Consider the following 22,351-nt stretch of genomic DNA (forward strand, 5'->3'; position numbering starts at 1 on the left):
TTCAGAAGCTAGATTGGTCGCAGCTCACGCTAAATTTGCCAGTGGACGACGAAACAGAATACGGTTGGTAGTGTGAACGTTGCCGCACGACTTGCACAGCTCACCACCGGATCGACGTCTTCTCTTCAGCTGGATCACCTGCTTGCATTTTGACAAACTTCCACCTTCAAAGGTACTCCAACGTAGCTTTCCAAATTTGTATCAATCCGCAGCTAACCACTCCAGTTCCAAACATAAAACCCTGTGAACTCAGATGGAGATAATCTGGGAAGTTGAAGTAGGAGTAGTATTGGACCGTGGTTAGACAGTTAGTGCACAAATTATTGCACGAAATAGTGCAGAAGCGTGTCATAGCCCTGCTCCCCTCTCTGGCCACCGATCTACCAGACGACACAGGGAAAACGTCACTGCCAAATCTACCAAATCGTCAAAAGTAAATAAAACCAAATGTGGGAAGCACTGTCGCCGTCCAGCTCTCGTCACACCACCTCGCACAGCTAGCTGCCTGCACTTAACGGCTCTCTCTCTCTCAGACACCCCCGTCGTCGTCTGCGACCCTTGTCGGAGCACGCGCGGACGCCGAACCCCTTGTCGACGCGCCTAGCTTCCGCCCAACGCAATCCGCACGGCACGTGGCCACAGCTCACCGGACGTCCTTCCCTTTCCAGAATCCAAATAATCCCAAGTCCCCTTCCACACCCAATACCTTGCCTGGAATCCGCGGCCTCGTGGGCGCACGCAACGGCAACGGCAACGGCGGGCGCCTACCACCGCCGTAGCCCGTAGCGATGCCGATGCGCGCGGTGGGTACGCGTAGGCATATGATTCTTGGGTGATTTTGGTCGGCTTCCGTTCCTCCGTTTCCGTGCCCGTCCGCATTTTAACGGCTCCACTCACACTCACTCTCACGCTTGCCTCCGCCTGCTGCTGCTCACTCGCCCCCCCTTCCCACCTCTCCCTTTCTGCTTTCTGGTCTCTGACATAATCCAAATCCGAGCGCGAATCCATGGAGGCGGAGTCGAGAAAGCCCCTCCTCGTCGTGCCAATCTTGCTCTGCTGCTTCCTGGGCATATCGGGTAAGTAACTTCTCCCGCTTTTCCCAGCAAATCTCCATCACGACTCCCCAGAACTAGAAGTGGGGGATGCAGGGAAAGTTAGCGAGTGACACCAGCTTTCCGAGCCATAAAGCGCAGGAATTTTATTGCCTTTAACTGGATTAGTTGCATGATGGACTGGATTTGGTTTGTCCTCCAGGTGCGGCGGCGCAGTCGTACATCGGCGTGAACTACGGCGAGGTGGCGGACAACCTGCCGTCGCCGGACGAGACGGTGAAGCTGCTCAAGTCCACGACCATCTCCAAGGTCCGCCTGTACGGCGTCGACGCGGGGGTCATCCGCGCGCTCGCCGGCACCGGCATCTCCCTCGTGGTCGGCGTGGCCAACGGCGACATCCCCGCGCTCGCCGCGGACCCCAACGCCGCGTCCGGCTGGCTCGCCGCCAACGTGCTCCCCTTCATCCCGGCCTCGACCATCTCCGTGGTCGCCGTGGGCAACGAGGTCCTCGAGTCCGGGGACGCCTCCCTGGCCGCCGCGCTGCTCCCGGCCCTGCAGAACCTCCGCGCGGCCGCCGTCGCGGCGGGCGACGCCGCGGCCGGCATCAAGTTCTCCACCGTGAACACCATGGCCGTGCTGGCGCAGTCCGACCCGCCCTCCACGGGCGCGTTCCGCCCGGAAGCCGCCGCCCAGCTGCAGCAGATCCTGGGTTTCCTGAGCAAGACCAGCGCGCCCTTCATGATCAACCCGTACCCGTACTTCGCGTACCAGTCCGACCCGCGGCCGGACACGCTGGCCTTCTGCCTCTTCCAGCCCAACGCCGGGCGCGTCGACGGCGGGTCCAAGATCAAGTACACCAACATGTTCGACGCGCAGGTGGACGCCGTGAAGTCGGCGCTGGGCCGGGCCGGGTACGGCGCCGTGGAGATCGTGGTGGCGGAGACCGGGTGGCCCACCAAGGGCGACCCGACGGAGGCCGGCGCCAGCGTGGACAACGCCAAGGCGTACGTGGCCAACCTGGTGGCGCACCTCAGGTCCGGGGCCGGGACGCCGCTGATGCCGGGGAAAGCCGTGGACACGTACCTGTTCGCGCTCTACGACGAGGACCTGAAGCCGGGGCCGGCGTCGGAGCGGTCGTTCGGCCTGTACCACACGGACCTCAGCATGGCGTACGACGCCGGGCTGGCCGCCTCGGCGGCGTCCGGCAGTAATGGCAATGGCCAAGGCGCGGCCGTGCAGCCGACCAAGGGCGGGTGGTGCGTGGCGAGCGTGGCCGCGACGGACGCGCAGCTGCAGACGGACATGGACTACGCGTGCGCTCAGGTCGGGGTGGACTGCGGCGCCATCCAGCCCGGGGGCGCGTGCTTCGAGCCAAACACGGTGCGCGCCCACGCCGCCTACGCCATGAACCAGCTCTACCACGCCGCCGGTGCCCACCCCTGGAACTGCGACTTCCGGCAGTCCGCCACCCTCACCTCCAGCAACCCCAGTAAGTATAACAACACCACGCTCCCGGCTCCCCCTTCCTTCATTCCCTGTAATTGTTCATCATGCGCTGCAAGCAACAGAGTTTGATTTCCTGCGCACTGTTCTTTCATCAAGCATTTGCCCATTGCGCTCCGTTGCTTGCATGTGCACGTCCTAGCAGCTGGTACCAAAAGGAAGTCAGCTTTCTTCTCTTCTTTCATTCACTCATTGTCCATGTGCCCACTGACGATTGCTGGCGCGGCTTACAGTGACGCGGGCCGGGAGGTACTCGATCCAGCAGGCTTTCCCAGATGCTTCACGCACACCTCACATGTAGAATTGCATACCCATTATTGATTTTCTCTGTGTGATGTGGTAGTGCACAAGTTAGCTTGACTTACCGTGCAGGTCTTCAGTCTTCTTAACCTTGCGTCGTCTTATCTAGGTGTCCATGTACATTTTGTTGGTTTATGCCAGATTGCAATACTGATAAAACATGATTGCTACACGTTTACAACTTTCTTGCTCACCTCCTTTGTCCTTTCCATGACTGTTTTCTTCTTGGAGATGTTTTGCATCAACAACGTACACGATCATAACCTTTTCTGTTTAATCTCTCACAGCCCGTTTGGCGACCAATAATTCATTTCATTTGGTAGAAATGAAATGAAAACCAATTTTTGATAGGATTTCATTTGGTTAAATTTGAGTTCCGGTTTAAAAATCATGTTTGTCTACCATGTGGAGTGAGACAATTCTAAAAAAATGATGGCTTTTAGAGAGGAATTGAGGTAGTTATAGAGTAATTTCACGGAATTTGAGATTGGATTCCTATGACCAATTCCGTGCCACCCAAACAAGTTGGTTTCTGAAATTCAAAATGAATTTCAGATTTCTATGCCCAAATGATGGGTGCCAAATGAGCTTTCAGAGTAATTAACCATATTGTTCGATGAATTACTCAAAGCGCCTCCTCGATCTATGGTTTCTGCAGGCTACGGCTCATGTGTGTTCACTGGAGGCCAATGATGTGGCACGGATGGACAATTTGACCCCGACGCGCACAAATTCTTTCAGGGAGTACCATGATTGATCTGCTGATTGAAATAATAAAGCCACAAACAGTGGTTTGATGGTGGTTGGGTGTAGGCCTGTAGGGATGCATCTTTTTTTTTTCTACTACTTCCTTTTTGGTTTGCCCTCCTGTGTACATGCTAATTAGTCCTTTAATTGGGGATATTTATCTGGGGCAGTTTGGTTTTGTGACTCTGTAAAGATGTAGTATGAGTGGTTGTTGTCAGGCCGAGTTTGCATAGGTGGTGGGTGGTGTACTGGTTGGTGTGCGTGTCCACGAGTGTTGTGTGTTTGTTCTCCGTGTGTGTCTGAAACTAGCTAAGCCAGAATTCGATGTGCTATACTGCTGTATTATATTACCACTATTTTATTCATATAAGCGTTAAACAGTTGGATGTCGTTGCTGTTTCTGGCTCTCTTTTTTGTGGTAGTATCTGAAAAGTTTAGTTGATTGTCAAAGGAAAAGGTAACTGCTGGCGTGCACTGTCCTTTTGTGGGATAAACAGTTGATACTTGTAGGCCAATCTGAGGTTTGATCATTTTATTGTTTTGTCGGATTTCATTTGCCTTTGTGCCACACCAATCTGAGGTGTAACATTGTGATTGATCGAAATGGGACCTAACAGATTCTTGGTCATGTAAACCGTAGTTCTCAGTCTCACTGAGTTGACATATATTTTGACTGGCTGTACTCCTCTGTCCGGAAATAAGTGACATAACTAATAAAGTTGCAGTACAAAATCCTACAAGATATGCCCCGCCGCCGTCGCTGCCGTCGGGATGGACCCGGGTGGCAGCCACCCTCTCCTGCCTCTGCTCCCCCGCGCACACACAAAACAGTATGACAAATCCCACCACGTTGATGCCGACGATAACGATGACGATGGCGAGCGCTGACCGAGGTGGCCAACCGAGTGATCGGCCGAGGTCGCCTGCCTGGTTGTCCACATCGCTGCCGCTGCTCATGTTGAAACCTGCACAAAATTAAAAACGGAAAGTAAGATTTACAATATGAAATGAGTATAGTATGAAAATATATATAATGACGAATTTAATAAAATAATAATTCAGTTTTAAGTGTTGGTAGTTTTTTCTATAATTTTGGTTCAACACGGAAATTTTTAACTTGGAGCAAAGTTAGGACTTGTTGTACAAATTTAACTTGGACAAATTTGGTCACTTACATCTTAGTTTGTGTGTGTAACCACCGGCGGAGCTACTTTTCAGCATGGGGGGCGCCGCCCCCCCGCCATGGAATAACAAAATAGTCGCTAAAAGTAAGCTTATCTTTCGAAGAATTCTAGTTGAGATTATTGGAGTCATCTGCGTGTCTTTGATGTCGCCGGATTGCTCAGTGTTTAGACGACAACCGCTTATCACGGACTGAAAGACGAAATTAGCGTGGAATAATAAACAGAGGTAGCTGCTAATTAAGTGCATTGCAGAATTTCCGCTTTTCAAATCTACCACGGTGCAAGCTCACAAACTATGGAGCATCAGTACGATCGCCTTATCTCAACCGATCTCCTACACATGTATCAAACATAACTCTAGTTGCAAGGATACATATGTGTATCCTTTCTAGTCTAACAAATTCATCGCCCTTCATGTGGCGACGATGTCTTGCAACTCCTCCTCGTCGTGTACCCAAGCAGCGGCGGCCCTTTTCAGCCACGAGTCGCACGCGCACAGGAAGCAGATGATGACGATGAGTACCGTGCAGACGACAATGATCGCGACAGCGATGCAGAACGCGGCCTGAGGCGACAGTCTAAGCCCTCGGTCGAGCTCTCCTTCATCGCTGTCTGACCACGCCACTGCCTTGTCCGGCCTAAAATGAAATGAGAGTTGTAAGATAGTTTTCACGTCGAGCTCCACCATGCCATGCCTTATGATATACTTTACATATTGCTAAAAGTAAAATGGAAATGACTTTTCACCGCTTGTGATATTTTTGTGTGAGTAATACTATGTTTTTTTTAATAAAATCTAATATACCATTGACACTACGCGGTTATGCCCACCGGCCCGAGTGAGTGGCTTTAAAAAAATAGTAGCTTGTTCCTGAGGTGTTTCCACTGTTCAATGAATGTTCTATCATGCCATCGACATTACGTCCACAATCTTGTGATGAGTAATCGGTTTTCAAGAGAAAAGAGAGCAACATATCCTAGAATCTGGATACGCTTCCACTGTTCATGTGATCAACAGGTTGGTGCATATCTTTTCAATATACTTTTAGATCGATTTCAGGAAAAAAAATACATAGTACCTTGTTAAGGACGTGTTCTTGTAGTTCACGCGATGTCATTCTACCACCCGTATTACGCCCACAAACACACCGCGAGCACACGGTTCTAGGAGAAAAGATAGTAGCGTTCCCCGGACGCATTTCCATAGCTCATGAGATCACCGAGGTCACCGCTTATCTCTTCGTTATATATATTCCCATCTAAATTGGTCATAATCGACAAGATATAACGTTATAATCCGAGTTGTGAATTTTATGACCTTTTATCAAACGAACCACACTCCTTCGTAGATGTCGGGAGTCCATTGATGAAAAAGGGGCTGGGGAAAGCTTGAACCCAAGTCCTACAGTGATGGATATAAGCGCAATTGAAATTCGTGGGGAGTTATACATCTGTGTATTGATAAGACAGTTCACAATTTCTTGAAGCTAGATCCCCGCCCTGCCGCCCACACCGCAGATGAACCATAATAGAAGAGCTTGTCCACCCATGAGTAAATATTTCATAGTAGCCTCATTAGACCGTAGATTTCTCTTGGTATATCCAGACAATAGGTAGGAACATAAACTGAAATCACAAATTGTCATAAACATCTTGGGCTTAAACCTTCCCAAGTGCTCCACCAGTTCAGAGACCGTCACTAAATAAAGGTCACAAATCAACACATTTCTTGTAATGAGTCAATTATTTCCGGACGAAGGAAGTATTAGATTACTACCAACATGGATGACTCAGCTGTTTGTATGGTCCCGATGCAAAATGGGCCTACAAATTACGCCTTAGACAATATATATCTAACAAATATACCCTCCAATTATCCAAATGAGCCTATGTTACAGCTCCCAAAGAGCAGCCAAGCCGAAGATAAATGGTCTAGAGTTGTGAGTGTTGGGTGGCGTTTTATTTGTTGCATTTCTTCATGTCATATATATGCATGCATGCTTGGAACCTTGCAGCCATCAGTAATTATCAACTAATCCATTAATTTCTTTTGTACCACGAAAAAATAGGAGCTTGTAAAAGACAAAGTGAGGATTACATTTTGAGGCGAAAAGGGTTTTTTCATTAACTTCTACATTCCTATGAGATATGCTCATTCGGTCACTCGACTACTTTACTCTCTATGTACGGAACCATGCATGTAGCCAGATTGCTATAGCGTGTTAAATTATGTTCAAATAATCCCTTGCGGTGGTTTTATGGTTGTCGGAAGTAACGTGAACTAAATATTATTCAAAAATTAAAAATGGCAGGCAACATTAGACAATAATGTTAAAAAGTCGACAAAAAAAAAACCTGAGGCCGTCTGTCTCGCCATGATGACTCCATCAACCTATCACAAACCCCTGTAACAAGTTACTGAACACAAGCTGTCACTGACATCCAGCCCCTTACCGAATAATTTGATTTTTTCCCCTCATTCTTTGTCATGGATGTTAGCCACTTCTACCACGCACTAACCCGAAAACTCTCGCCTTGCTCTTGCCCTCTCCCATCAGACCATGACCTTTCAAAGCAGAGCATGTGCTAACGACCTTTCGAAGCAGAGCATGTGCTACTGCATATTGGCCGCCACCCACCCTCACTTTTCTTTACTCCCTCTCTTTTCTCTGCCACATCATTATCCCCTTCTCTCTTCCCGCATCTGGCAGTCGTCCCCCTCTTTTCCTATTTTGCCTCACCATCTCACCGTGTGATCTAGGCATCTTTGGTTGCCATGAAAAATATGATGAACAAAATAGCCACCATAAGTATGACATGATTTGTGACATGTTGGCCATATGAGTAACAAATTATAATAAGACACAGATATGACAATGAACAAAACACAAACTACAATGTTGTGACACAACTAAAATTAAAATTAGCGGTAGATCTGGTTTTCCTCTTCCTCCCCGTATTCGTACGGTAAAATCTTTTCTTCAGGCAGGCATCAACGGTCATATTCCCTCCGGTCCCATCCCCATGAAAACTTCCCGGGTTATGCCATAAATCAAGCCTATGCCAACTGGGCCTAGTACTAAGTACTTGGGCCCCCGCAGCAGAACTGCAGAAGACCCCCTCCGGCCCTCCCGTTCCTAAACCCAACGCGTCCCCCAACAACTCACCCCGACCCGACCAGTTCGTCAGTTTCTCGTCGTCGGCCACTTCGTCTCCTTCCGCCGCCGCCGCTTCCATTTCCTCTCCCTCCAGAGCTCCAGAGTCCTTTCAGACTCTGACCTCAGTCATTCGATTTCTCCCTACATGCCCAGAGCCAAGTAGATCCCCACCAGCGCACGAATCCCGAGACAGACCCTGGTGCGCGGCCGGCCATGGCGTCCGTGGCGGACCTCAAGGAGAAGCACGCGGCGGCGACGGCCTCGGTGAACTCTCTGAGAGAGAGGCTCCGTCAGCGGCGGCAGCTGCTCCTCGACACTGACGGTGAGGCTTCCCATCCCCGGCAGGGAGCTCAGGGCTCGTTAATTTGGGAACAGTTGCTGACTGCTTTTGTGGCGGCTGTGCAGTTGAGAGGTACTCGAAGGCGCAGGGGCGGACAGCGGTGAGCTTCAACCAGACGGATCTGGTGTGCTGCCGCACGCTGCAGGGCCACAGCGGGAAGGTTGTTGACTAGTTGACTTTGGTCTCTTCCCACATTTTCCCAAGTTTTCTTTCAGTTGCGCACTTTTAGAAGTTAATTTTGGAATTGTAGACGAGTTCGATTTCATAATTTTCACTCGCCTCCAATTGTGGAAATTAGAACTAGCTGGTGGGTGGTAGGTGTCAATTAGTAACTGAGGTTGATCGTGGAGAGTAAGATTTGGCCATAGGTTGAACTCTGAAATGTAAAGACAAAGCATCTGATAAGGATACGAGATTCAGCCCCTCCAGTGGCATACCTTGACATCGAGCTGGACGCTTGTTTGTAAAACATTTGACATTTGCCCTAATTTGGTGTGAATTTAGCATTTGCTTGAGTTTTCTTGAAGCAGGCTGTGGTAGCATATAGTGAAGTTAACTTGGGGATGGTTGTAGGAATAATTTGAATTCAGCATGCTGTTTAGGAATAGCAAAGTTTGGTTGTCATTCGATTAAACTCTTTCCATTCTTTAACCCTTTTATGTATGGATAGTCAATTAAAGTGTCAAAAATATTTGAGCTCGACGAGCTACTTGAACTCTGCTCGCTATGGGCTCTGCTCGAGCTCGGCTCAAATTTGTAACAAACCAAGCTCAAGCCTGATGTGAAGCTCGTGAGCTTAATCGCACTGAGCTCAAATATTTTGTCGGAGCTCGATTGAGAATTCAGTTCAGCGCTAAGGTTCCCAGACCTGAGACATCGCACCTCACATTTCAAATTTCCAGGCCCAAGCACATATAGCCCATTTGGTGGAGACTATAAAATGCATCCTCAAATTGGCCTGGCCCATCTTTGTTACCGTGCCAGTCTGGAGCAAGTAGAACAAACACATGTAATCTTTAGTACCACCTTGCCAAGCGCTAGGCCCGTAGCTAGAGCACCAACTGTAAACTAAGGTGCGGGCAAAAATTTGGTTTAACCAAACACTTGGGCTGGATGGAGGTGTGCTAGGCGTGAAACAATTGTTTAACGGTAAAGATCCTTGGACAGCTGAACTAGGCTTCGACGAGCTGAGCACGAGTTCAGTATTCGGCTCAAGGTATGAATCGAGCTCGGGCAGAATCTGGTGTATTTGCTGGAGCTTTGCTCAAGCTTTGCTCATTGACATTGAGTGTCCATCGATTGCTTTTGAGAACGTTTGGTGCTCCCTCTGTTTCAAAGTATGCCAAACCTATGTAAACATTTACTAAATTTGGCCACCATGTGTACAGTTGCTGCATATATGTCATATTTATCAGTGGACTTCTCTAGAAGGTTATGTGAACCATATCATGTCAAAGAAAATAGGGAAAATTGCCTTTGTAGCTCCCAAAGCTTGATATGTTGCCAGATAATATTGCAATTGTCTCACATTGCACTATAGCATCCTAAACACGTGAAATTGTGCCAAATGACATTGCTGGAAACCAAATGGTGCATGGTAATTAGGCAACATAAATCAATGCAAATGCTCAGATTGCTCATCTTTTGGATGCGTAACTTGGTTTAGAAAATTGCAATGTTATTTAGCAAAATATCAATCTTCAGGATGCTTTTGAGCAAAATCTCCTCTAAAATTACTGGTGCACTGAAGTATTTAAGGCTTTAGGCATGCATTGGTTCTTAGTAACTAATTTGGCATTGTATAACTAATCGGATAATGCTTCCCATGGATAGAATGTGCGACTAGGTTGAATTAGATTGTAATTTGATTGTCATGATTTACCTTTTTAGGATATTTATAATACAAGTGATAATGGGTATTAGCAATATATTCAAATCGGTTCCTCCCACTGCTCCATCCCTCAGTCAATCAGTCAACACTACAAATAAGAGGTTAAATACTAACACTAAAAATCTATCAGATGCTCATCATGATTACTGGATTGCATTTAAGTAGGGCGAAGCATGATGCAAGCACATCAGTTATTGTACTTAGGTTTGTACAGAATCTGCATTGAGCAAGTTGTCAGCCTTGCATGCAAACTGCAATCCATTACTTGCTGTCCCACACAGAACCACCTGCAATCACCACAGCTCAAGGTTGAGCGACTCATTTGAATCTATCCATTTCCTTGGGAATGCTTTTCTTTTGTTATAAAGTACTGCTACTATGTTATTTGCAGTTTGTCCGTGTAAATCCCTCTTTTCATTTAAGGTCATATAATTGTTTGAAAACCAACTGAAATGTAAACTGCTTATTGTACAAAAACTTAAGGTTGAAGAAGGTGGCAGGCGAGTCTTCATGTTTTTTTAGAACATTCCAGTTAACAGGAAAAGGCATGATGCTAAGAATTTATGACCAGTTGATCCTTCCAAGTTCCAACTGCTCTCTCATGCCTGATTTTATGCTACTCCTTCCGGCCGGAATTACTTGTTGTTGATTAAGTACAACTTTGTACTAAATCTGAGACAAGTAATTCTGGCCGGAGGGAGTATGTGATTTTGCGTTTGTTATTGTGCACTTAAGATTTCTTTGTAGAGTACTACCTTGCAAAATTGCTTATCTCGAATGGATTCATGTTTTTGTAATTAGTGTTTGCTCTGACTCAACACAGGTATATTCTCTTGATTGGACTCCTGAAAAGAACTGGATAGTCAGCGCCTCGCAAGATGGAAGATTAATTGTATGGAATGCTTTAACAAGCCAGAAAACACATGCCATAAAACTGCACTGTCCATGGGTGATGACATGTGCTTTTGCACCCAACGGTCAATCTGTTGCCTGTGGTGGTCTTGATAGTGCATGTTCTATATTCAATCTTAACTCACAAGTAGACAGAGATGGGAACATGCCGGTGTCAAGAATACTTACTGGACACAAAGGCTATGTTTCATCCTGTCAGTATGTCCCAGATCAGGAAACCCGGCTAATTACCGGTTCAGGTGACCAAACGTGTGTCCTGTGGGATGTTACTACTGGCCAAAGGATATCAATATTTGGAGGTGAATTTCCATCAGGGCATACAGCTGATGTGCTGAGGTAATTGTTTTTTTTATGACTTGTTCACTTGGACATAAAAGTTTCATGGTATTCGTGTTACAGTATCACCCTTTTAGTCTACACCTGCTCCAACTTGGCAGACCTTTGATGGTGCAATTTTTCTTTTAAGAGCTGGGTTTGATTAGTACTCCCTCCATCCCAATTTATATGTTGTATTAGGTTTTTGTTTTTTTCCCAATGTGTTGTACTAGTGCTGGCCGACGTGGTCATCAACTTCTAGATGAAAAGCAGCGAAAAACTTGGCTCGGGGGAGGCGGCATGCATGCGATTAGTGGTCAGAAGTGGTTAGAGGACTGCATGCATTGATTAAGAGGTGCATGCGTGTGTGGAGGAGGCGCAGGAAAAGTGCGAGCTCAACGGCTGAAGCGTTTCTCGCCACTTAATTAATACCCAAGATCCTAAGATCCTATTTTCTAGCGTTTCAAACTGCTCCCTGGTATATGTGATTTTGCTAATACGAAATTGGGATGGAGGGAGTAATAAACTAACAGTATGAAACTAGCTAGTCAAAAAGAAAATAAAACTGATTTTTAGTAACAGTATGAAATGTTGTTGCATATATCACAACCAGCATTTGGTTTGTGAGACTTTCCTTTCAATCTTGGTGATATAAATCATCAATGGTAATAGAATTGCCTGAACTCTAAACAGGGCTGACGCACTAAATATGAATGAGCTCTGTGCATGAGGCAAATACAGTGCTATGTTAGTAATGTTGCAGCTTTAAAATGAACTGCGGAAAGTGCTGGTCTAACTTGATCTTTAATCTTGAAATGTTTAAGTTGTTATACTTCTGCTCACGTACTGGTTTGATTTTCAAGTGCCCTGATTTTTTTCTAACCATGCGCTGATCTTTTTTTAACCTCTTCAGTTTGTCCATCAACCCGTTAAACACAAATATGTTTGTCTCTGGTTCATGTGATACGACTGTAAGACTTTGGGATCTCAGAATTGCAAGCCGGGCAGTTCGAACATATCATGGACATGAGGGTGACATTAACAGTGTCAAATTTTTCCCTGATGGGCAGAGGTTTGGTACTGGTTCAGATGATGGTACATGCAGACTATTTGACATGAGAACAGGGCATCAACTTCAAGTGTACAACAGGGAGCCAGATAGAAATGATAATGAGCTCCCTATTGTTACTTCAATTGCATTTTCTATATCCGGGAGGCTTCTTTTTGCTGGATACTCTAATGGTGACTGTTACGTGTGGGATACACTTCTTGCTGAGGTTTGTATTGTTAGCCGTTTTCCATAAATTTTATTACAGCTTAGATAATGGGAAGAAAACCAGACGCATAAAAATAAGACTGGTCATTATTAACTGTGTCGCCACAGTTGCGATTTTATTTTGTTGAAAAGGAAATGATACATGTTTATTTACTGTAAAAGATGGGTTAAAGTTAAAATTGTGAAGCCTAGTTAGTAGCACTACTAGTTTAATCTTTAAATGGCATAGCCTTAACTCCATTACAGTTCAGCAATAATTTAGCCGTTTAGATGCAATCATACCTTTGTAATTAGCAAGTACTCGGTAGATGTTAACCACATGCAAAAAGTAAGAACTAGCTGCATTTTTCTCTTTGAGATACACCTTACAAATAACAATCATGACTACAGGTAATAATTGTTTGAATTGGGTTATAATCTGCTTGAGTAGTACATGTCCCATCATATGTTACTAGTTTCTGCAGCATCTCTATGTGCAGTAATGCAATTCATGCATTGGGGGATGCTGTTGCAAATTACCTTGTATTAAAACGCTATAGGCAACAGAGAGCTGATCCCTTATTGTTTAGAGTTCTCGGTTTATCCCCAGTGCAGTTTGGTTAGGCTAGTTGTTGATATGGTTGTGACCTCAATGTTTAATCCATAGCTAGCTGTCGTTTTTTGCAGCAAATCCTGGCCATGTTTTTATTTTGGAACTCAGGCCCCTTTTTGAACCCCCTTTTTCTCTCTCTTTCATATACCAAGTATACTTGATCAGGCAGAAAGTGCCCATAAAAAGCTTAGTTGAATTGCATGTTGCAGTTTTTTGTGAGCTCAGGCTACTAGGACCAGGCGTTTGGTGAAATATATAACGGCCCCCTTCTTTTGGGCTCATCAGTCATCACTAGTTTAGAAGCCTAAACGAATTTTGTGTTCAGCTTATGGGAGAAGCTGGGGGAGGGGCAGTTTCTGGGATAAGTTGAAATTAAACCCAAAAGAAGGGGGCCAACATCTGCCTCACATGATGCATCATCCATCTTTCTGTATTGTTAGTACTGTTACCACTATGTGATTGACTGGTGAATCCATTTGAAAACGGCCCAGGTGGTGCTTAATTTGGGAACCCTTCAGAACTCTCATGATGGCCGTATAAGCTGCCTTGGGCTGTCATCTGATGGGAGCGCATTGTGTACAGGAAGTTGGGACAAAAATTTGAAGGTAAGGAAGTGACTACTTGATCGATCGCATAGCATGGCATGAACTGCGGTGCTGTAACACTCAAAATTGTGCTAGACTGGAACTATCAGTTGTCGGAAAGTTATTACTCCTGCCGTTCCTAAATATGAGATGTTCTAGCTATGTCCTAAGTCAAACTTTTTAAAGTTTGACTAAGTTTATAGAAATTTTTACTAATATATACAATATCAAATAAAGATGCTATGAAGAAATACATGATATATCATGTCGGGTTTAATAAAACTAATTTAGAGTTGTACATGTTGGTAGATTTTTCTATAAACCTTGGTCAAGCTTCAGGAAGTTTGACTTAGGACAAAACTTATACATCTTATATTTAGGAACAGAGGGACATCTTATGCTTTTATCCAAGTTAATCACATGTCCATTGCTTTAATTTATTTTTAATCAATTTGCACTTTGTACTCCTCCGATCCAAAACAAGTGTCGCTAAGATAGTACAAAGTTGTACTAAATCAACGGCACGTATTGTGGATCAGAGGGAGTGGTACATCTTAACATACTGAAAAGGTACATGTGTTGTTTGGTTAAACACTTCCGGTATATTTAGATAAGGGATACTTTGAGTCTGCAACATTTTGCTAGTTAAGAAGTAATGTTGAGTCTTGCGTGCTTGAATGAAGGGATACTTTGAGTCCTCAACATTTTGCTAGATTAGCGGTAATGTTTAGTCTTGCATGCTTGAATGTTAGCTAGTGTTAGCGAGTATCAATGGAATTACTTCTCAGTTCTCAGTTCTCAGTGTCCATATACAGTTTTTCCCTTTCATCAAGGTATTTAACCACTAACTGAAATCCCAGAGAATTTCAAAGTCTTGAGTTCAGCATTTCCCATATGCACTCACTGAGAGACAGTGGAATAAATATTACTGCTATTTTTAGTCAACTTCAGCATTCTGACCTTCAAGTTGCTACTTGAAAATTTTCAGATTTGGGCTTTCAGTGGACACCGCAAAATAGTTTGAATGGCAGTTTTCTCCCAGGGTTGTGTGTTCCTCATTGTGTGTTGAGAACTCAACAGGATCCGGAAGATGTAAGTTGTTTGTTTTGTAGTATAGAATCTTCTGTATCATACCTTGTCCAACTGAAAATGCAGTCTGTTGCCCGAGGCTTACCTGGTTAAGTCAGCGTTCTGTTCATAGAGTTACCAGAAATCAGCATCCACGTCATCTTTTCTGCCCCTTCTCTGTACAATTATTTTAGCTGTAGAGAAGTACTACCTTAATTGGCTTGTGTAAACTATCATCAGTTTGTTCGTTCCTCGAGCAAGGATTATCATCCGCATTTTCTCTGTGCATTGTTATTTGCTATTTTGGTTGCCATGTTGAAATGTTATCATTGTGACGTGGATTTGTCGAAGAATATATGCAAATCTAAGTCACTTAGTTAGGGACGGAGGGAGTACTTCAAAGCAGGTCAGGCCGTCCCGGGTATAACTCACCTCACTCTTCTACTCTAGCCGCGTCCTTGCTCGAGGAACATGCGCACGATGCTGGGCGCCTGCCACCTGAGCGTCCTCATGCTTCACTTCGATATTTCTGGGTTTCCCGGTGCCGACGAAGCCAGTGTTTATGTTTCCACAGAGCGACATAAGCTCGAACAATGTCTCCAGATATTAAGTTTAAGACCATAGATGGACAGGTTGAGAGTGAGTGATGGCAATTTGTGCGAGGGAGCAACGTTCGTCCTCTGGTTTTCGCTCTGAAGAGCACGCCTGAGCAACCTTCAGTGCTCTGCTTTTATAGGATAGGATATCACTGTGGTCGTCGAATAAAAGATGTTCGGTCTAAAGCCACTGGTCAAATAGGAGAGGGCTCCAGACACCCAAGTCACCAAGACCTACAAAAAAGATAGGACTGACATTTTCCACCCTCTTATAATGTCGGTGCAAGGGGTACTATCCTATGAATCTCTCTCACCAATCCTTATCACCGCACCTATTGTCCAGGTCAATATCCAGAACTGGCCCCAAACAGGCCAAGCATGCGAGCAGTTTATAACCTTGATAGTGACTGACTGACTGACTAAACTTGGAAATTCTACTACTGCTGCTGTTAAGCCTTCCCCGCAAAAGAAAAACTACTGTTTAAATGTTTTATGTGTTGCTGGTTTGTACGGAGTAGATAGCTACAAAATTGCTAGTATATGTGGAGGCAAACAGGCAGTGCAGACAAACTCCGATCACAACCATCTTATCATTTGCAGCATTAATGGACGAAACACAATCTTCTCTAGGAAGAGATCATAAGATTCCATTCTTCATCACACGCACGCAAGCATCAAAAGACACCAAGGGTTCCATAACCATCCCAAACAGAGCAGGACTCTAGAGGTAAAACTAGCAAGGTTCAGAGTTCAGACGCCAGTGGACCCGAAGCCTCCCTCTCCCCTGACGGTGGCGTCGAGGTCCTCCACCTCAGCGACCTCTGGCGTCACGATAACCTCGATGATCATCTGCGCGATGCGGTCGCCAGGCTTCACAACGAAGTCCACCTCCGAGTGGTTGAAGAGCACGACGCCCACCGGGCCACGGTAATCCGCGTCGATCACTCCAGCGCCCACGTCGATGGAATGCTTCAACGCTAGCCCTGACCTTGGCGCTGCAAAAACCGGATAAGCATTCATCAAACACCTTTGGCGCACACAAGGAGACCCAAAAAAACAGATCTAAAGAAGCATCTCGTCATCTCGCGCAGTAGCAAACTCACCGACGCGCGCGTAGGTGCCTTCCGGGATGGCGATGCTGAGGTCAGTAGGCACCAACGCCTTTCCCCTGGCCGGAACGACCGCGTCCGCCGCGCTGAGAGATCAAACAAAAAACGGTAAGGAACCAATAAAAATTACCCGCGAGGCATTATGGGAGGGTTCTTGACAATCGAGTACCTGGAGAGGTCGTAGCCGGCGGCAGAGGCGGATCCGCGGGACGGCAGGATGGCCTTTTCGGAGAGCTTCTTCACCTTGAGCAGGGGCGCGATCTTGGTGATCTTGTGAGGCGGTTCCTGCACAGAGTCGGCAGCGGCGCCGTTGGTGGCGGCCATGGCGATGGATGTGGGGATTCTTGGGCGGCGGCTACGGGAGAAAGGGAGTTGTGGAGGAGGGGTTTGATTTGAGGAATTGAGGCGACGAGGTTGTTCCGGGAGATAAATAGGGAGGCGACGGGGCGGGAAGTGGAAGAGATGGCGCCAAATTCTCCCGCCATATAATTTTCCCGCTCCAGTATGCATCGGCCGGGCTGCGGGGTGGTTCGGTCTTCAACGCGTCGTCGTCTCCTATCCCCCCTCTCTTTTCGCGGGCGGCGTGGCCCGTGGGGATGCCGAACGTCTACTCGGGTGTGGTTCCAGTCTTCGCGTTGATGGTGGTTTATTTGTGGATTTGAAGGGAGTTTTTTTTTTTGCGAAGAAGGATTTGAAGGGAATTGATGAAGCGTCCTCTTGGTTATGCCATTTTTCATTTATTATTAAGTTGCCGGGGTTCATAAGGTTTTGAAATCACAGAAATAGCAAAAGTGGAGAATTGAATTGTTATGTACTCCCTCCTTCCTAAATTATACATCGTGTTAGAATTTTCTTTCGCACCATGAAAACTAATACAACAAATAAACTGAAATGAAACGGAGAGAGTACATTTAAATTTTTATGTTTTTTCAATGAGGTCTTATGTAATGCTCGGAATCCTTAAGAACTAGACCAACTTGGACACAATCCTTAAGAATCTAATGTCCCCATTTTTATGAAATTAATGCTACACATAGTGAAAAAAATCCTTCCTGCATTCTTCGTGCTGCCATCTGCTTTGACATCTGGATTCTTGTTTCCCGGTGTGGTAGAGAGGTCAAGATGACAATGGATACCTAGAAAATGGATATCCACGGATGTTTCGTCCATGGATCGTGGATATGGAGCATCGTTCCGCTCCACGGATATCCGCGGATGGATACCAGCCAACTGGTGGAGCGGGCACGTATAGTTAAATTGCTCTACGGATATCTGATTATTTAAGAAATTAAATAATTACTGACATATGGGCCCATTGAATCATACTCATATATATAAGTTCACACCCCAACTCTAACTCTAAATGTCCCAGTTCTCAATACCTAGCTCACTCTCGAGCCGCTGCCCCTTCCCTACCTTCGCTGACGCCGCAACTTTTTTATTGATTTGCAATTTTAAGACATTTTTACTGCTCCATGGATGGATACTTTCATGGATGGGTAATGGATGGAGATATGGATTGGATGTGGTCTGCCGGTTCAGACCCTCTCCATTGCCATCCTGATAGAGATGTGACTCAAGCTCAGTCAATTGCAAGATTTGTGGCCGAAAAAGAAAGCAAATTAGCGGCAAAGTTATTTAGAGGTCCTAGATTCAGTGGTTTTAGAGGATTCCTTGTGGAGTGGAGAGACACTGGCTAGCTAGTTCCTTTTGTTCTTGTTGGCCCTCGGGCCTGTAGCTGCGACGCAGCAAACTTTCTTCTTTAATCGACGATATGCCTTAGGCGTATTCTGGTGTGTGTGGCGGGGGATCTAATTTTTGCGCATTATTCTCGTTAACTGTTAATAGAAAGAAACCGGTTGGTGAAAACAGAAAGGAAGTTTATGATGAAAAAAAAAAGGAGAGGAAGAAGCACCTGACCTTCTTAAAGCTGTTGGTAATATCACTTGATGGTGACCCTTAATCGTGTATTCGTGTATGAGCCAACAGCTTTAAGAAGGCCACTTGATGCTACCCTTAATCGTGTATTCGTGTATGAGCCAACAGCTGTTGGTAATATCACTTGATGCTACACGGTCGAGGATCCAGCAACCGTGTAGCGTCGAACAAGAGGACGAATGTTACTGCTTCATAAATCGCGCTTCTGCCTCACTCGCCCGCCTATATACTCGAGCATTACCTAGGACGGAACCAGAGACGGACATCTCGTTCAAGGAAATCCAGGGATAGCGTCTGAGATTCCGAAGTCCATCTCAGTCTGCGAAAACATAAACGCGGGCTTTGACTGTGCCGGGAAAACGTCGCCAGCCTGCCAACCTCGTCGCCAGCGTGGATATATCTGAGCAACGCATGGCAGCGATCCATCGCCAGATCTATGATATCCAGTGGCTCCTACTCCACGTGAGATCGCATTTGAGTTGCTCTAGCTTGTTTCACTCGATGAAGAAACGCAAAAGTTAATGTGCGCAGATGTGCAGAACACGCACGGCCCAATTCATAGTCAGAAAAAACAAGACATTTCATAGTCGACAGCAAATTTAAAACTGACGCAGGCTAGATAGAAAACAGAATACCTTTTATAATACACTCATGATAATAGTTCAGCAACAGCAGAATATGAACCAGCATTTCAGTTGTAACATCGGAAGATTCACACAGGAAGGAGCATGAATTAGAGAACTTTCAGAAAATCCTTTGGCAATTGTCATCTAACAAAAACTACCAAGTCTTGTACACTCACCGCAAAGGAGCCTCTGAAAAGAATGCAGAGACCAAAACCTTTGCAAGGGCAAACAAAAACCACTGCCGAAACCAAATTAGTTGTCTCCTTCAGCGTCATCTTTAGTGTCCCTTTTCCTCTTGCTTGGCAAGGTAGATCCTGTGGACTCTTTGCTTCCGTTGGTTACTTTGCTTTTCTCATGCGCACCAGAATCTGGTTCATTGTCCTCAGCTTCACCATCTTCGTCTTCAACCTGCAAAAGTGACAACTGAATTACCTGAAGTATAGAGCAAATAGGCAAAATGTAATGTGTATTATTACACCATCAGGCTGTGTAAATTATATGACCCCGCAGAAAAAATCAAGTTTCGGTTATCCGTTGAAATAAATGCAGGGAAGCCGATTGAGAACTATATACAAATGGTTCTCTATCAAAACATTCCCATTTTGGCCATGTATAGAGCCATGGACCATGTAGATACAAGTTTTACAAAGAAACAACAAGAGCAAGCTACAAATGTGTAAACTCAGCTCAGTCACTGTTACAACCTTTGCTGAGAAACAAGAAGGCATGATGTAATAAAATCATAACAGTAAAACTGGCTCGAGAGCAGGAGGTCTTGCTACTATAATCTCAGAATATGGAGTGCAACAGCATTTTTCAGGACAAACAAGAAAGTAATAGGTCATAGAGATTGAAATGCATAACACTGGACAGAGCAAATTACATTTCACAACTTTACAATTCCCACTGTAATTGAGTTGTAGGGAAACACAAAAGAATTAACAAACTACTGAGATGACAAGGCAAATCTTCCTTATAGGATTTTACTGCAGATTGCTCAGCAAAACGAATACAAAAATATTTGGATCATTTGTTCCTACTTTGTATTAAATCAACTTTCAGCCCTGACAAACAGCACAATGTAGTAGAGCAACTATCTAATTTGTGGCTTTTGCTACTAGAACTATCAAAAGAAGAAAAAGGAGGCAACTTTTCTCCATACCAAAAACATGACTCATAATCATGGAACTACTATACTTTTGGTTTCTGTCTGCCACTAATGTAAAATTGTCAACTCATTTATTGTCACTTTAGCCATTCATTTTAATGTACATCATACTACAGTATTGAATTATCAGAAAATTTGGAGAATTGCTACAACAGGCAGCTGTTTAACATGTAAAATGGGCTGAACATGAAGATACAGCAAAAAAAAAACTGAATAACCAATAGCTTGATACACAGTGAACAAACATTTAGAGGAGCTCACTAGACGAGTGATATATGTAAGGACTACAAACTGAATTATGCTTAACCCAATCACTTGAAGCTATAAGATTACACAAGGTACAAGGTAGTATCACGCATCCTCGTATGACCATTTCTACAACTTACAACTACGAGCAACAATATATGGATCAAGTGAAATTCGAAGCATGCAGTACACTAGTATAGATAACTATGTAAAGGTTATATATATTACTCCGTACATCATACAAGAAACCTCTTATTATTACCCGCAAAAAAAAGAGAAACCTTTAATTAGATAATCGACACTGATTTTTTGTGGATAGGAATTAGAACAAAATCTCACCTCATCACCTTCTTCCTCGTCATCTCCTTCCTCTTCCTCCCCATCCTCTTCATCTCCTTCCCCTCCCTCTCCGTCCTCTTCCTCTCCCTCCTCTTCACCCTCCTCACCTCCCTCCACCTCCTCTTCGTCCCCTTCCTCATCCTCCTCGTCCTCGTCCTCTTCCTCATCGGTCTCCACACGATCGTTACCCTCAACATCCGCGCCATCCAAGTACTTTAAGCTGGGAATCAGCGCGAACACCTTCTCCCTGTACTCCTTCACCTTGGTGACAGGGCACTGGTACAGGTCCAAAGACTCGACTTGGATTGGTGCGAGAGGCGCAAGCTCCTCGACCTTGGCGAAGCGATTGTTGCCCAAATCAAGGTGGCGGATGGTTCCGCCGCAAGACTCTGCGACGGCGGCGAGGGAATCGGCGCCCGAGAGGCGGTTGTCCGGGAGGGAGAGGCGGCGGAGGGCCGGTAGGCGGGGAAGCCCGCCGAGCGAGGAGAGGCGGGCGCCGGCTATGGAGAGTTCCTCGAGGGAGGGGAAGCGGTCGAAGAGGGCCGACGAGGGGAGGCGACCTGTGGAGGACTTGACGGCGCCGTCGAGGGTTAGGGTTTTGGGGGCGGAGAAGGGGGAAAGCGGGGCGCTCTTAACAGCGGCGTTAATGGCGCGCTCCCAGGCGGAGTCATCCTCCATGGCTGCTGTTGTGGTTGGGGATAGATGAAGAACAGAAGAACCCTAGCTAAACCCTGGAGCTGGAAGCTTCGGAGGTGGGGAAGACAACTAGAGACTAGACAAGTACGGAAATGGAGGTGGTGTGGTGGAAAACAGGGGAGAGCTGTTCGTCCAAGCGTTGGAAATGGATACTGATGGGCTTTGGTGGCAACGGATGGGCTTGGGCTGTGGACTACGCCCAACAGACCCAACTTGAAAGAAACCTAACTTGTCTCAAAAAAAAACACTAACGTTCCGGCTGAAATTGGCATATGAATCCAATTATATATTCTTTAACTTGAAACGAATTGAACGATGACCATCGATACTACTACAAATAATCGTACTGGGATTGATTCCATAGGTTGTTTTGCTTGCATGAACGATGGAAGGCAAATTTAGTTCAGAGGACTAACATTGCGATTTACCTCATAATTTATAATTTTTACAAAATGTAAATACAATGTTCCGCGCATGCGGCACGTTTCTTCTGTCCCTTGAGAGGTTTAGCATATTGCCCCTAGAAAGGCGTGATACAAAATCAACATGCCCTAACTATCCTAACAGAGTCGACCTCATGCATCTACGTAAAGCAAGCTAGAATGAAAGAGAACATCAAATCTCGATCGTAGTGCGGAGAAACAGCTAGCTTTGTCATCATCCTTTTGTGAACTGACAAGACGAAACAAGATGAGATCAAATTAATCCAGT

The 22,351-nt window shown here is 45.5% G+C and overlaps 4 protein-coding genes across 4 annotated transcripts; 2 read left to right on the forward strand and 2 right to left on the reverse strand.

Moving 5' to 3' along the window:
- The first annotated feature begins 564 nt into the window (after positions 1-564).
- LOC100822299 (glucan endo-1,3-beta-glucosidase 7) lies at positions 565-3,992 on the forward strand. The gene is made up of 3 exons (XM_003561390.4): positions 565-1,076; positions 1,255-2,541; positions 3,514-3,992. Exons 1-3 carry the CDS (start codon positions 1,007-1,009, stop codon positions 3,546-3,548), a joined length of 1,392 nt encoding a protein of 463 aa, XP_003561438.1. The 5' UTR covers positions 565-1,006; the 3' UTR covers positions 3,549-3,992.
- A 3,918-nt stretch (positions 3,993-7,910) lies between these two features.
- Positions 7,911-15,210, forward strand: LOC100823844 (guanine nucleotide-binding protein subunit beta). Its single transcript, XM_003561394.4, has 6 exons — positions 7,911-8,266; positions 8,350-8,444; positions 10,999-11,423; positions 12,316-12,679; positions 13,762-13,875; positions 14,843-15,210. The coding sequence occupies exons 1-6, from the start codon at positions 8,158-8,160 to the stop codon at positions 14,876-14,878; spliced, it is 1,143 nt and encodes a 380-aa protein (XP_003561442.1). The 5' UTR covers positions 7,911-8,157; the 3' UTR covers positions 14,879-15,210.
- Positions 15,211-16,078: 868 nt separating this feature from the next.
- LOC100837014 (deoxyuridine 5'-triphosphate nucleotidohydrolase) lies at positions 16,079-17,252 on the reverse strand. Its single transcript, XM_010233394.3, is given in 4 exon segments — positions 16,079-16,513; positions 16,622-16,713; positions 16,797-17,065; positions 17,068-17,252. Coding segments are annotated over 4 exon segments (651 nt in total). The 5' UTR covers positions 17,113-17,252; the 3' UTR covers positions 16,079-16,268.
- Positions 17,253-19,181: 1,929 nt separating this feature from the next.
- Positions 19,182-21,764, reverse strand: LOC100825997 (acidic leucine-rich nuclear phosphoprotein 32-related protein 2). Its single transcript, XM_003561397.4, has 2 exons — positions 20,945-21,764; positions 19,182-19,599 (listed from the first exon to the last, which is right to left on the reverse strand). The coding sequence occupies exons 1-2, from the start codon at positions 21,620-21,622 to the stop codon at positions 19,444-19,446; spliced, it is 834 nt and encodes a 277-aa protein (XP_003561445.1). The 5' UTR covers positions 21,623-21,764; the 3' UTR covers positions 19,182-19,443.
- Positions 21,765-22,351: the final 587 nt, after the last annotated feature.

Source organism: Brachypodium distachyon, chromosome 1, assembly GCF_000005505.3.
Source record: "Brachypodium distachyon strain Bd21 chromosome 1, Brachypodium_distachyon_v3.0, whole genome shotgun sequence".
NCBI classification, from domain to species: Eukaryota; Viridiplantae; Streptophyta; class Magnoliopsida; order Poales; family Poaceae; genus Brachypodium; species Brachypodium distachyon.

What these genes read in the sequence shown, in the direction of transcription:
- LOC100823844 (XM_003561394.4), top strand. Translation starts at nt 8,158, where the DNA reads ATGGCGTCCGTGGCGGACCTCAAGGAGAAGCACGCGGCGGCGACGGCC. An exon ending in TGCAGGGCCACAGCGGGAAG is followed by an intron (nt 8,445 to 10,998) that starts GTTGTTGACTAG and finishes GACTCAACACAG; the next exon opens with GTATATTCTCTTGATTGGAC. An exon ending in CATACAGCTGATGTGCTGAG is followed by an intron (nt 11,424 to 12,315) that starts GTAATTGTTTTT and finishes TAACCTCTTCAG; the next exon opens with TTTGTCCATCAACCCGTTAA.
- LOC100825997 (XM_003561397.4), bottom strand. Translation starts at nt 21,622, where the DNA reads ATGGAGGATGACTCCGCCTGGGAGCGCGCCATTAACGCCGCTGTTAAG. An exon ending in ACGAGGAAGAAGGTGATGAG is followed by an intron (nt 19,600 to 20,944) that starts GTGAGATTTTGT and finishes TCACTTTTGCAG; the next exon opens with GTTGAAGACGAAGATGGTGA.
- LOC100822299 (XM_003561390.4), top strand. Translation starts at nt 1,007, where the DNA reads ATGGAGGCGGAGTCGAGAAAGCCCCTCCTCGTCGTGCCAATCTTGCTC. An exon ending in CTGCTTCCTGGGCATATCGG is followed by an intron (nt 1,077 to 1,254) that starts GTAAGTAACTTC and finishes TTTGTCCTCCAG; the next exon opens with GTGCGGCGGCGCAGTCGTAC. An exon ending in CCTCACCTCCAGCAACCCCA is followed by an intron (nt 2,542 to 3,513) that starts GTAAGTATAACA and finishes TGGTTTCTGCAG; the next exon opens with GCTACGGCTCATGTGTGTTC.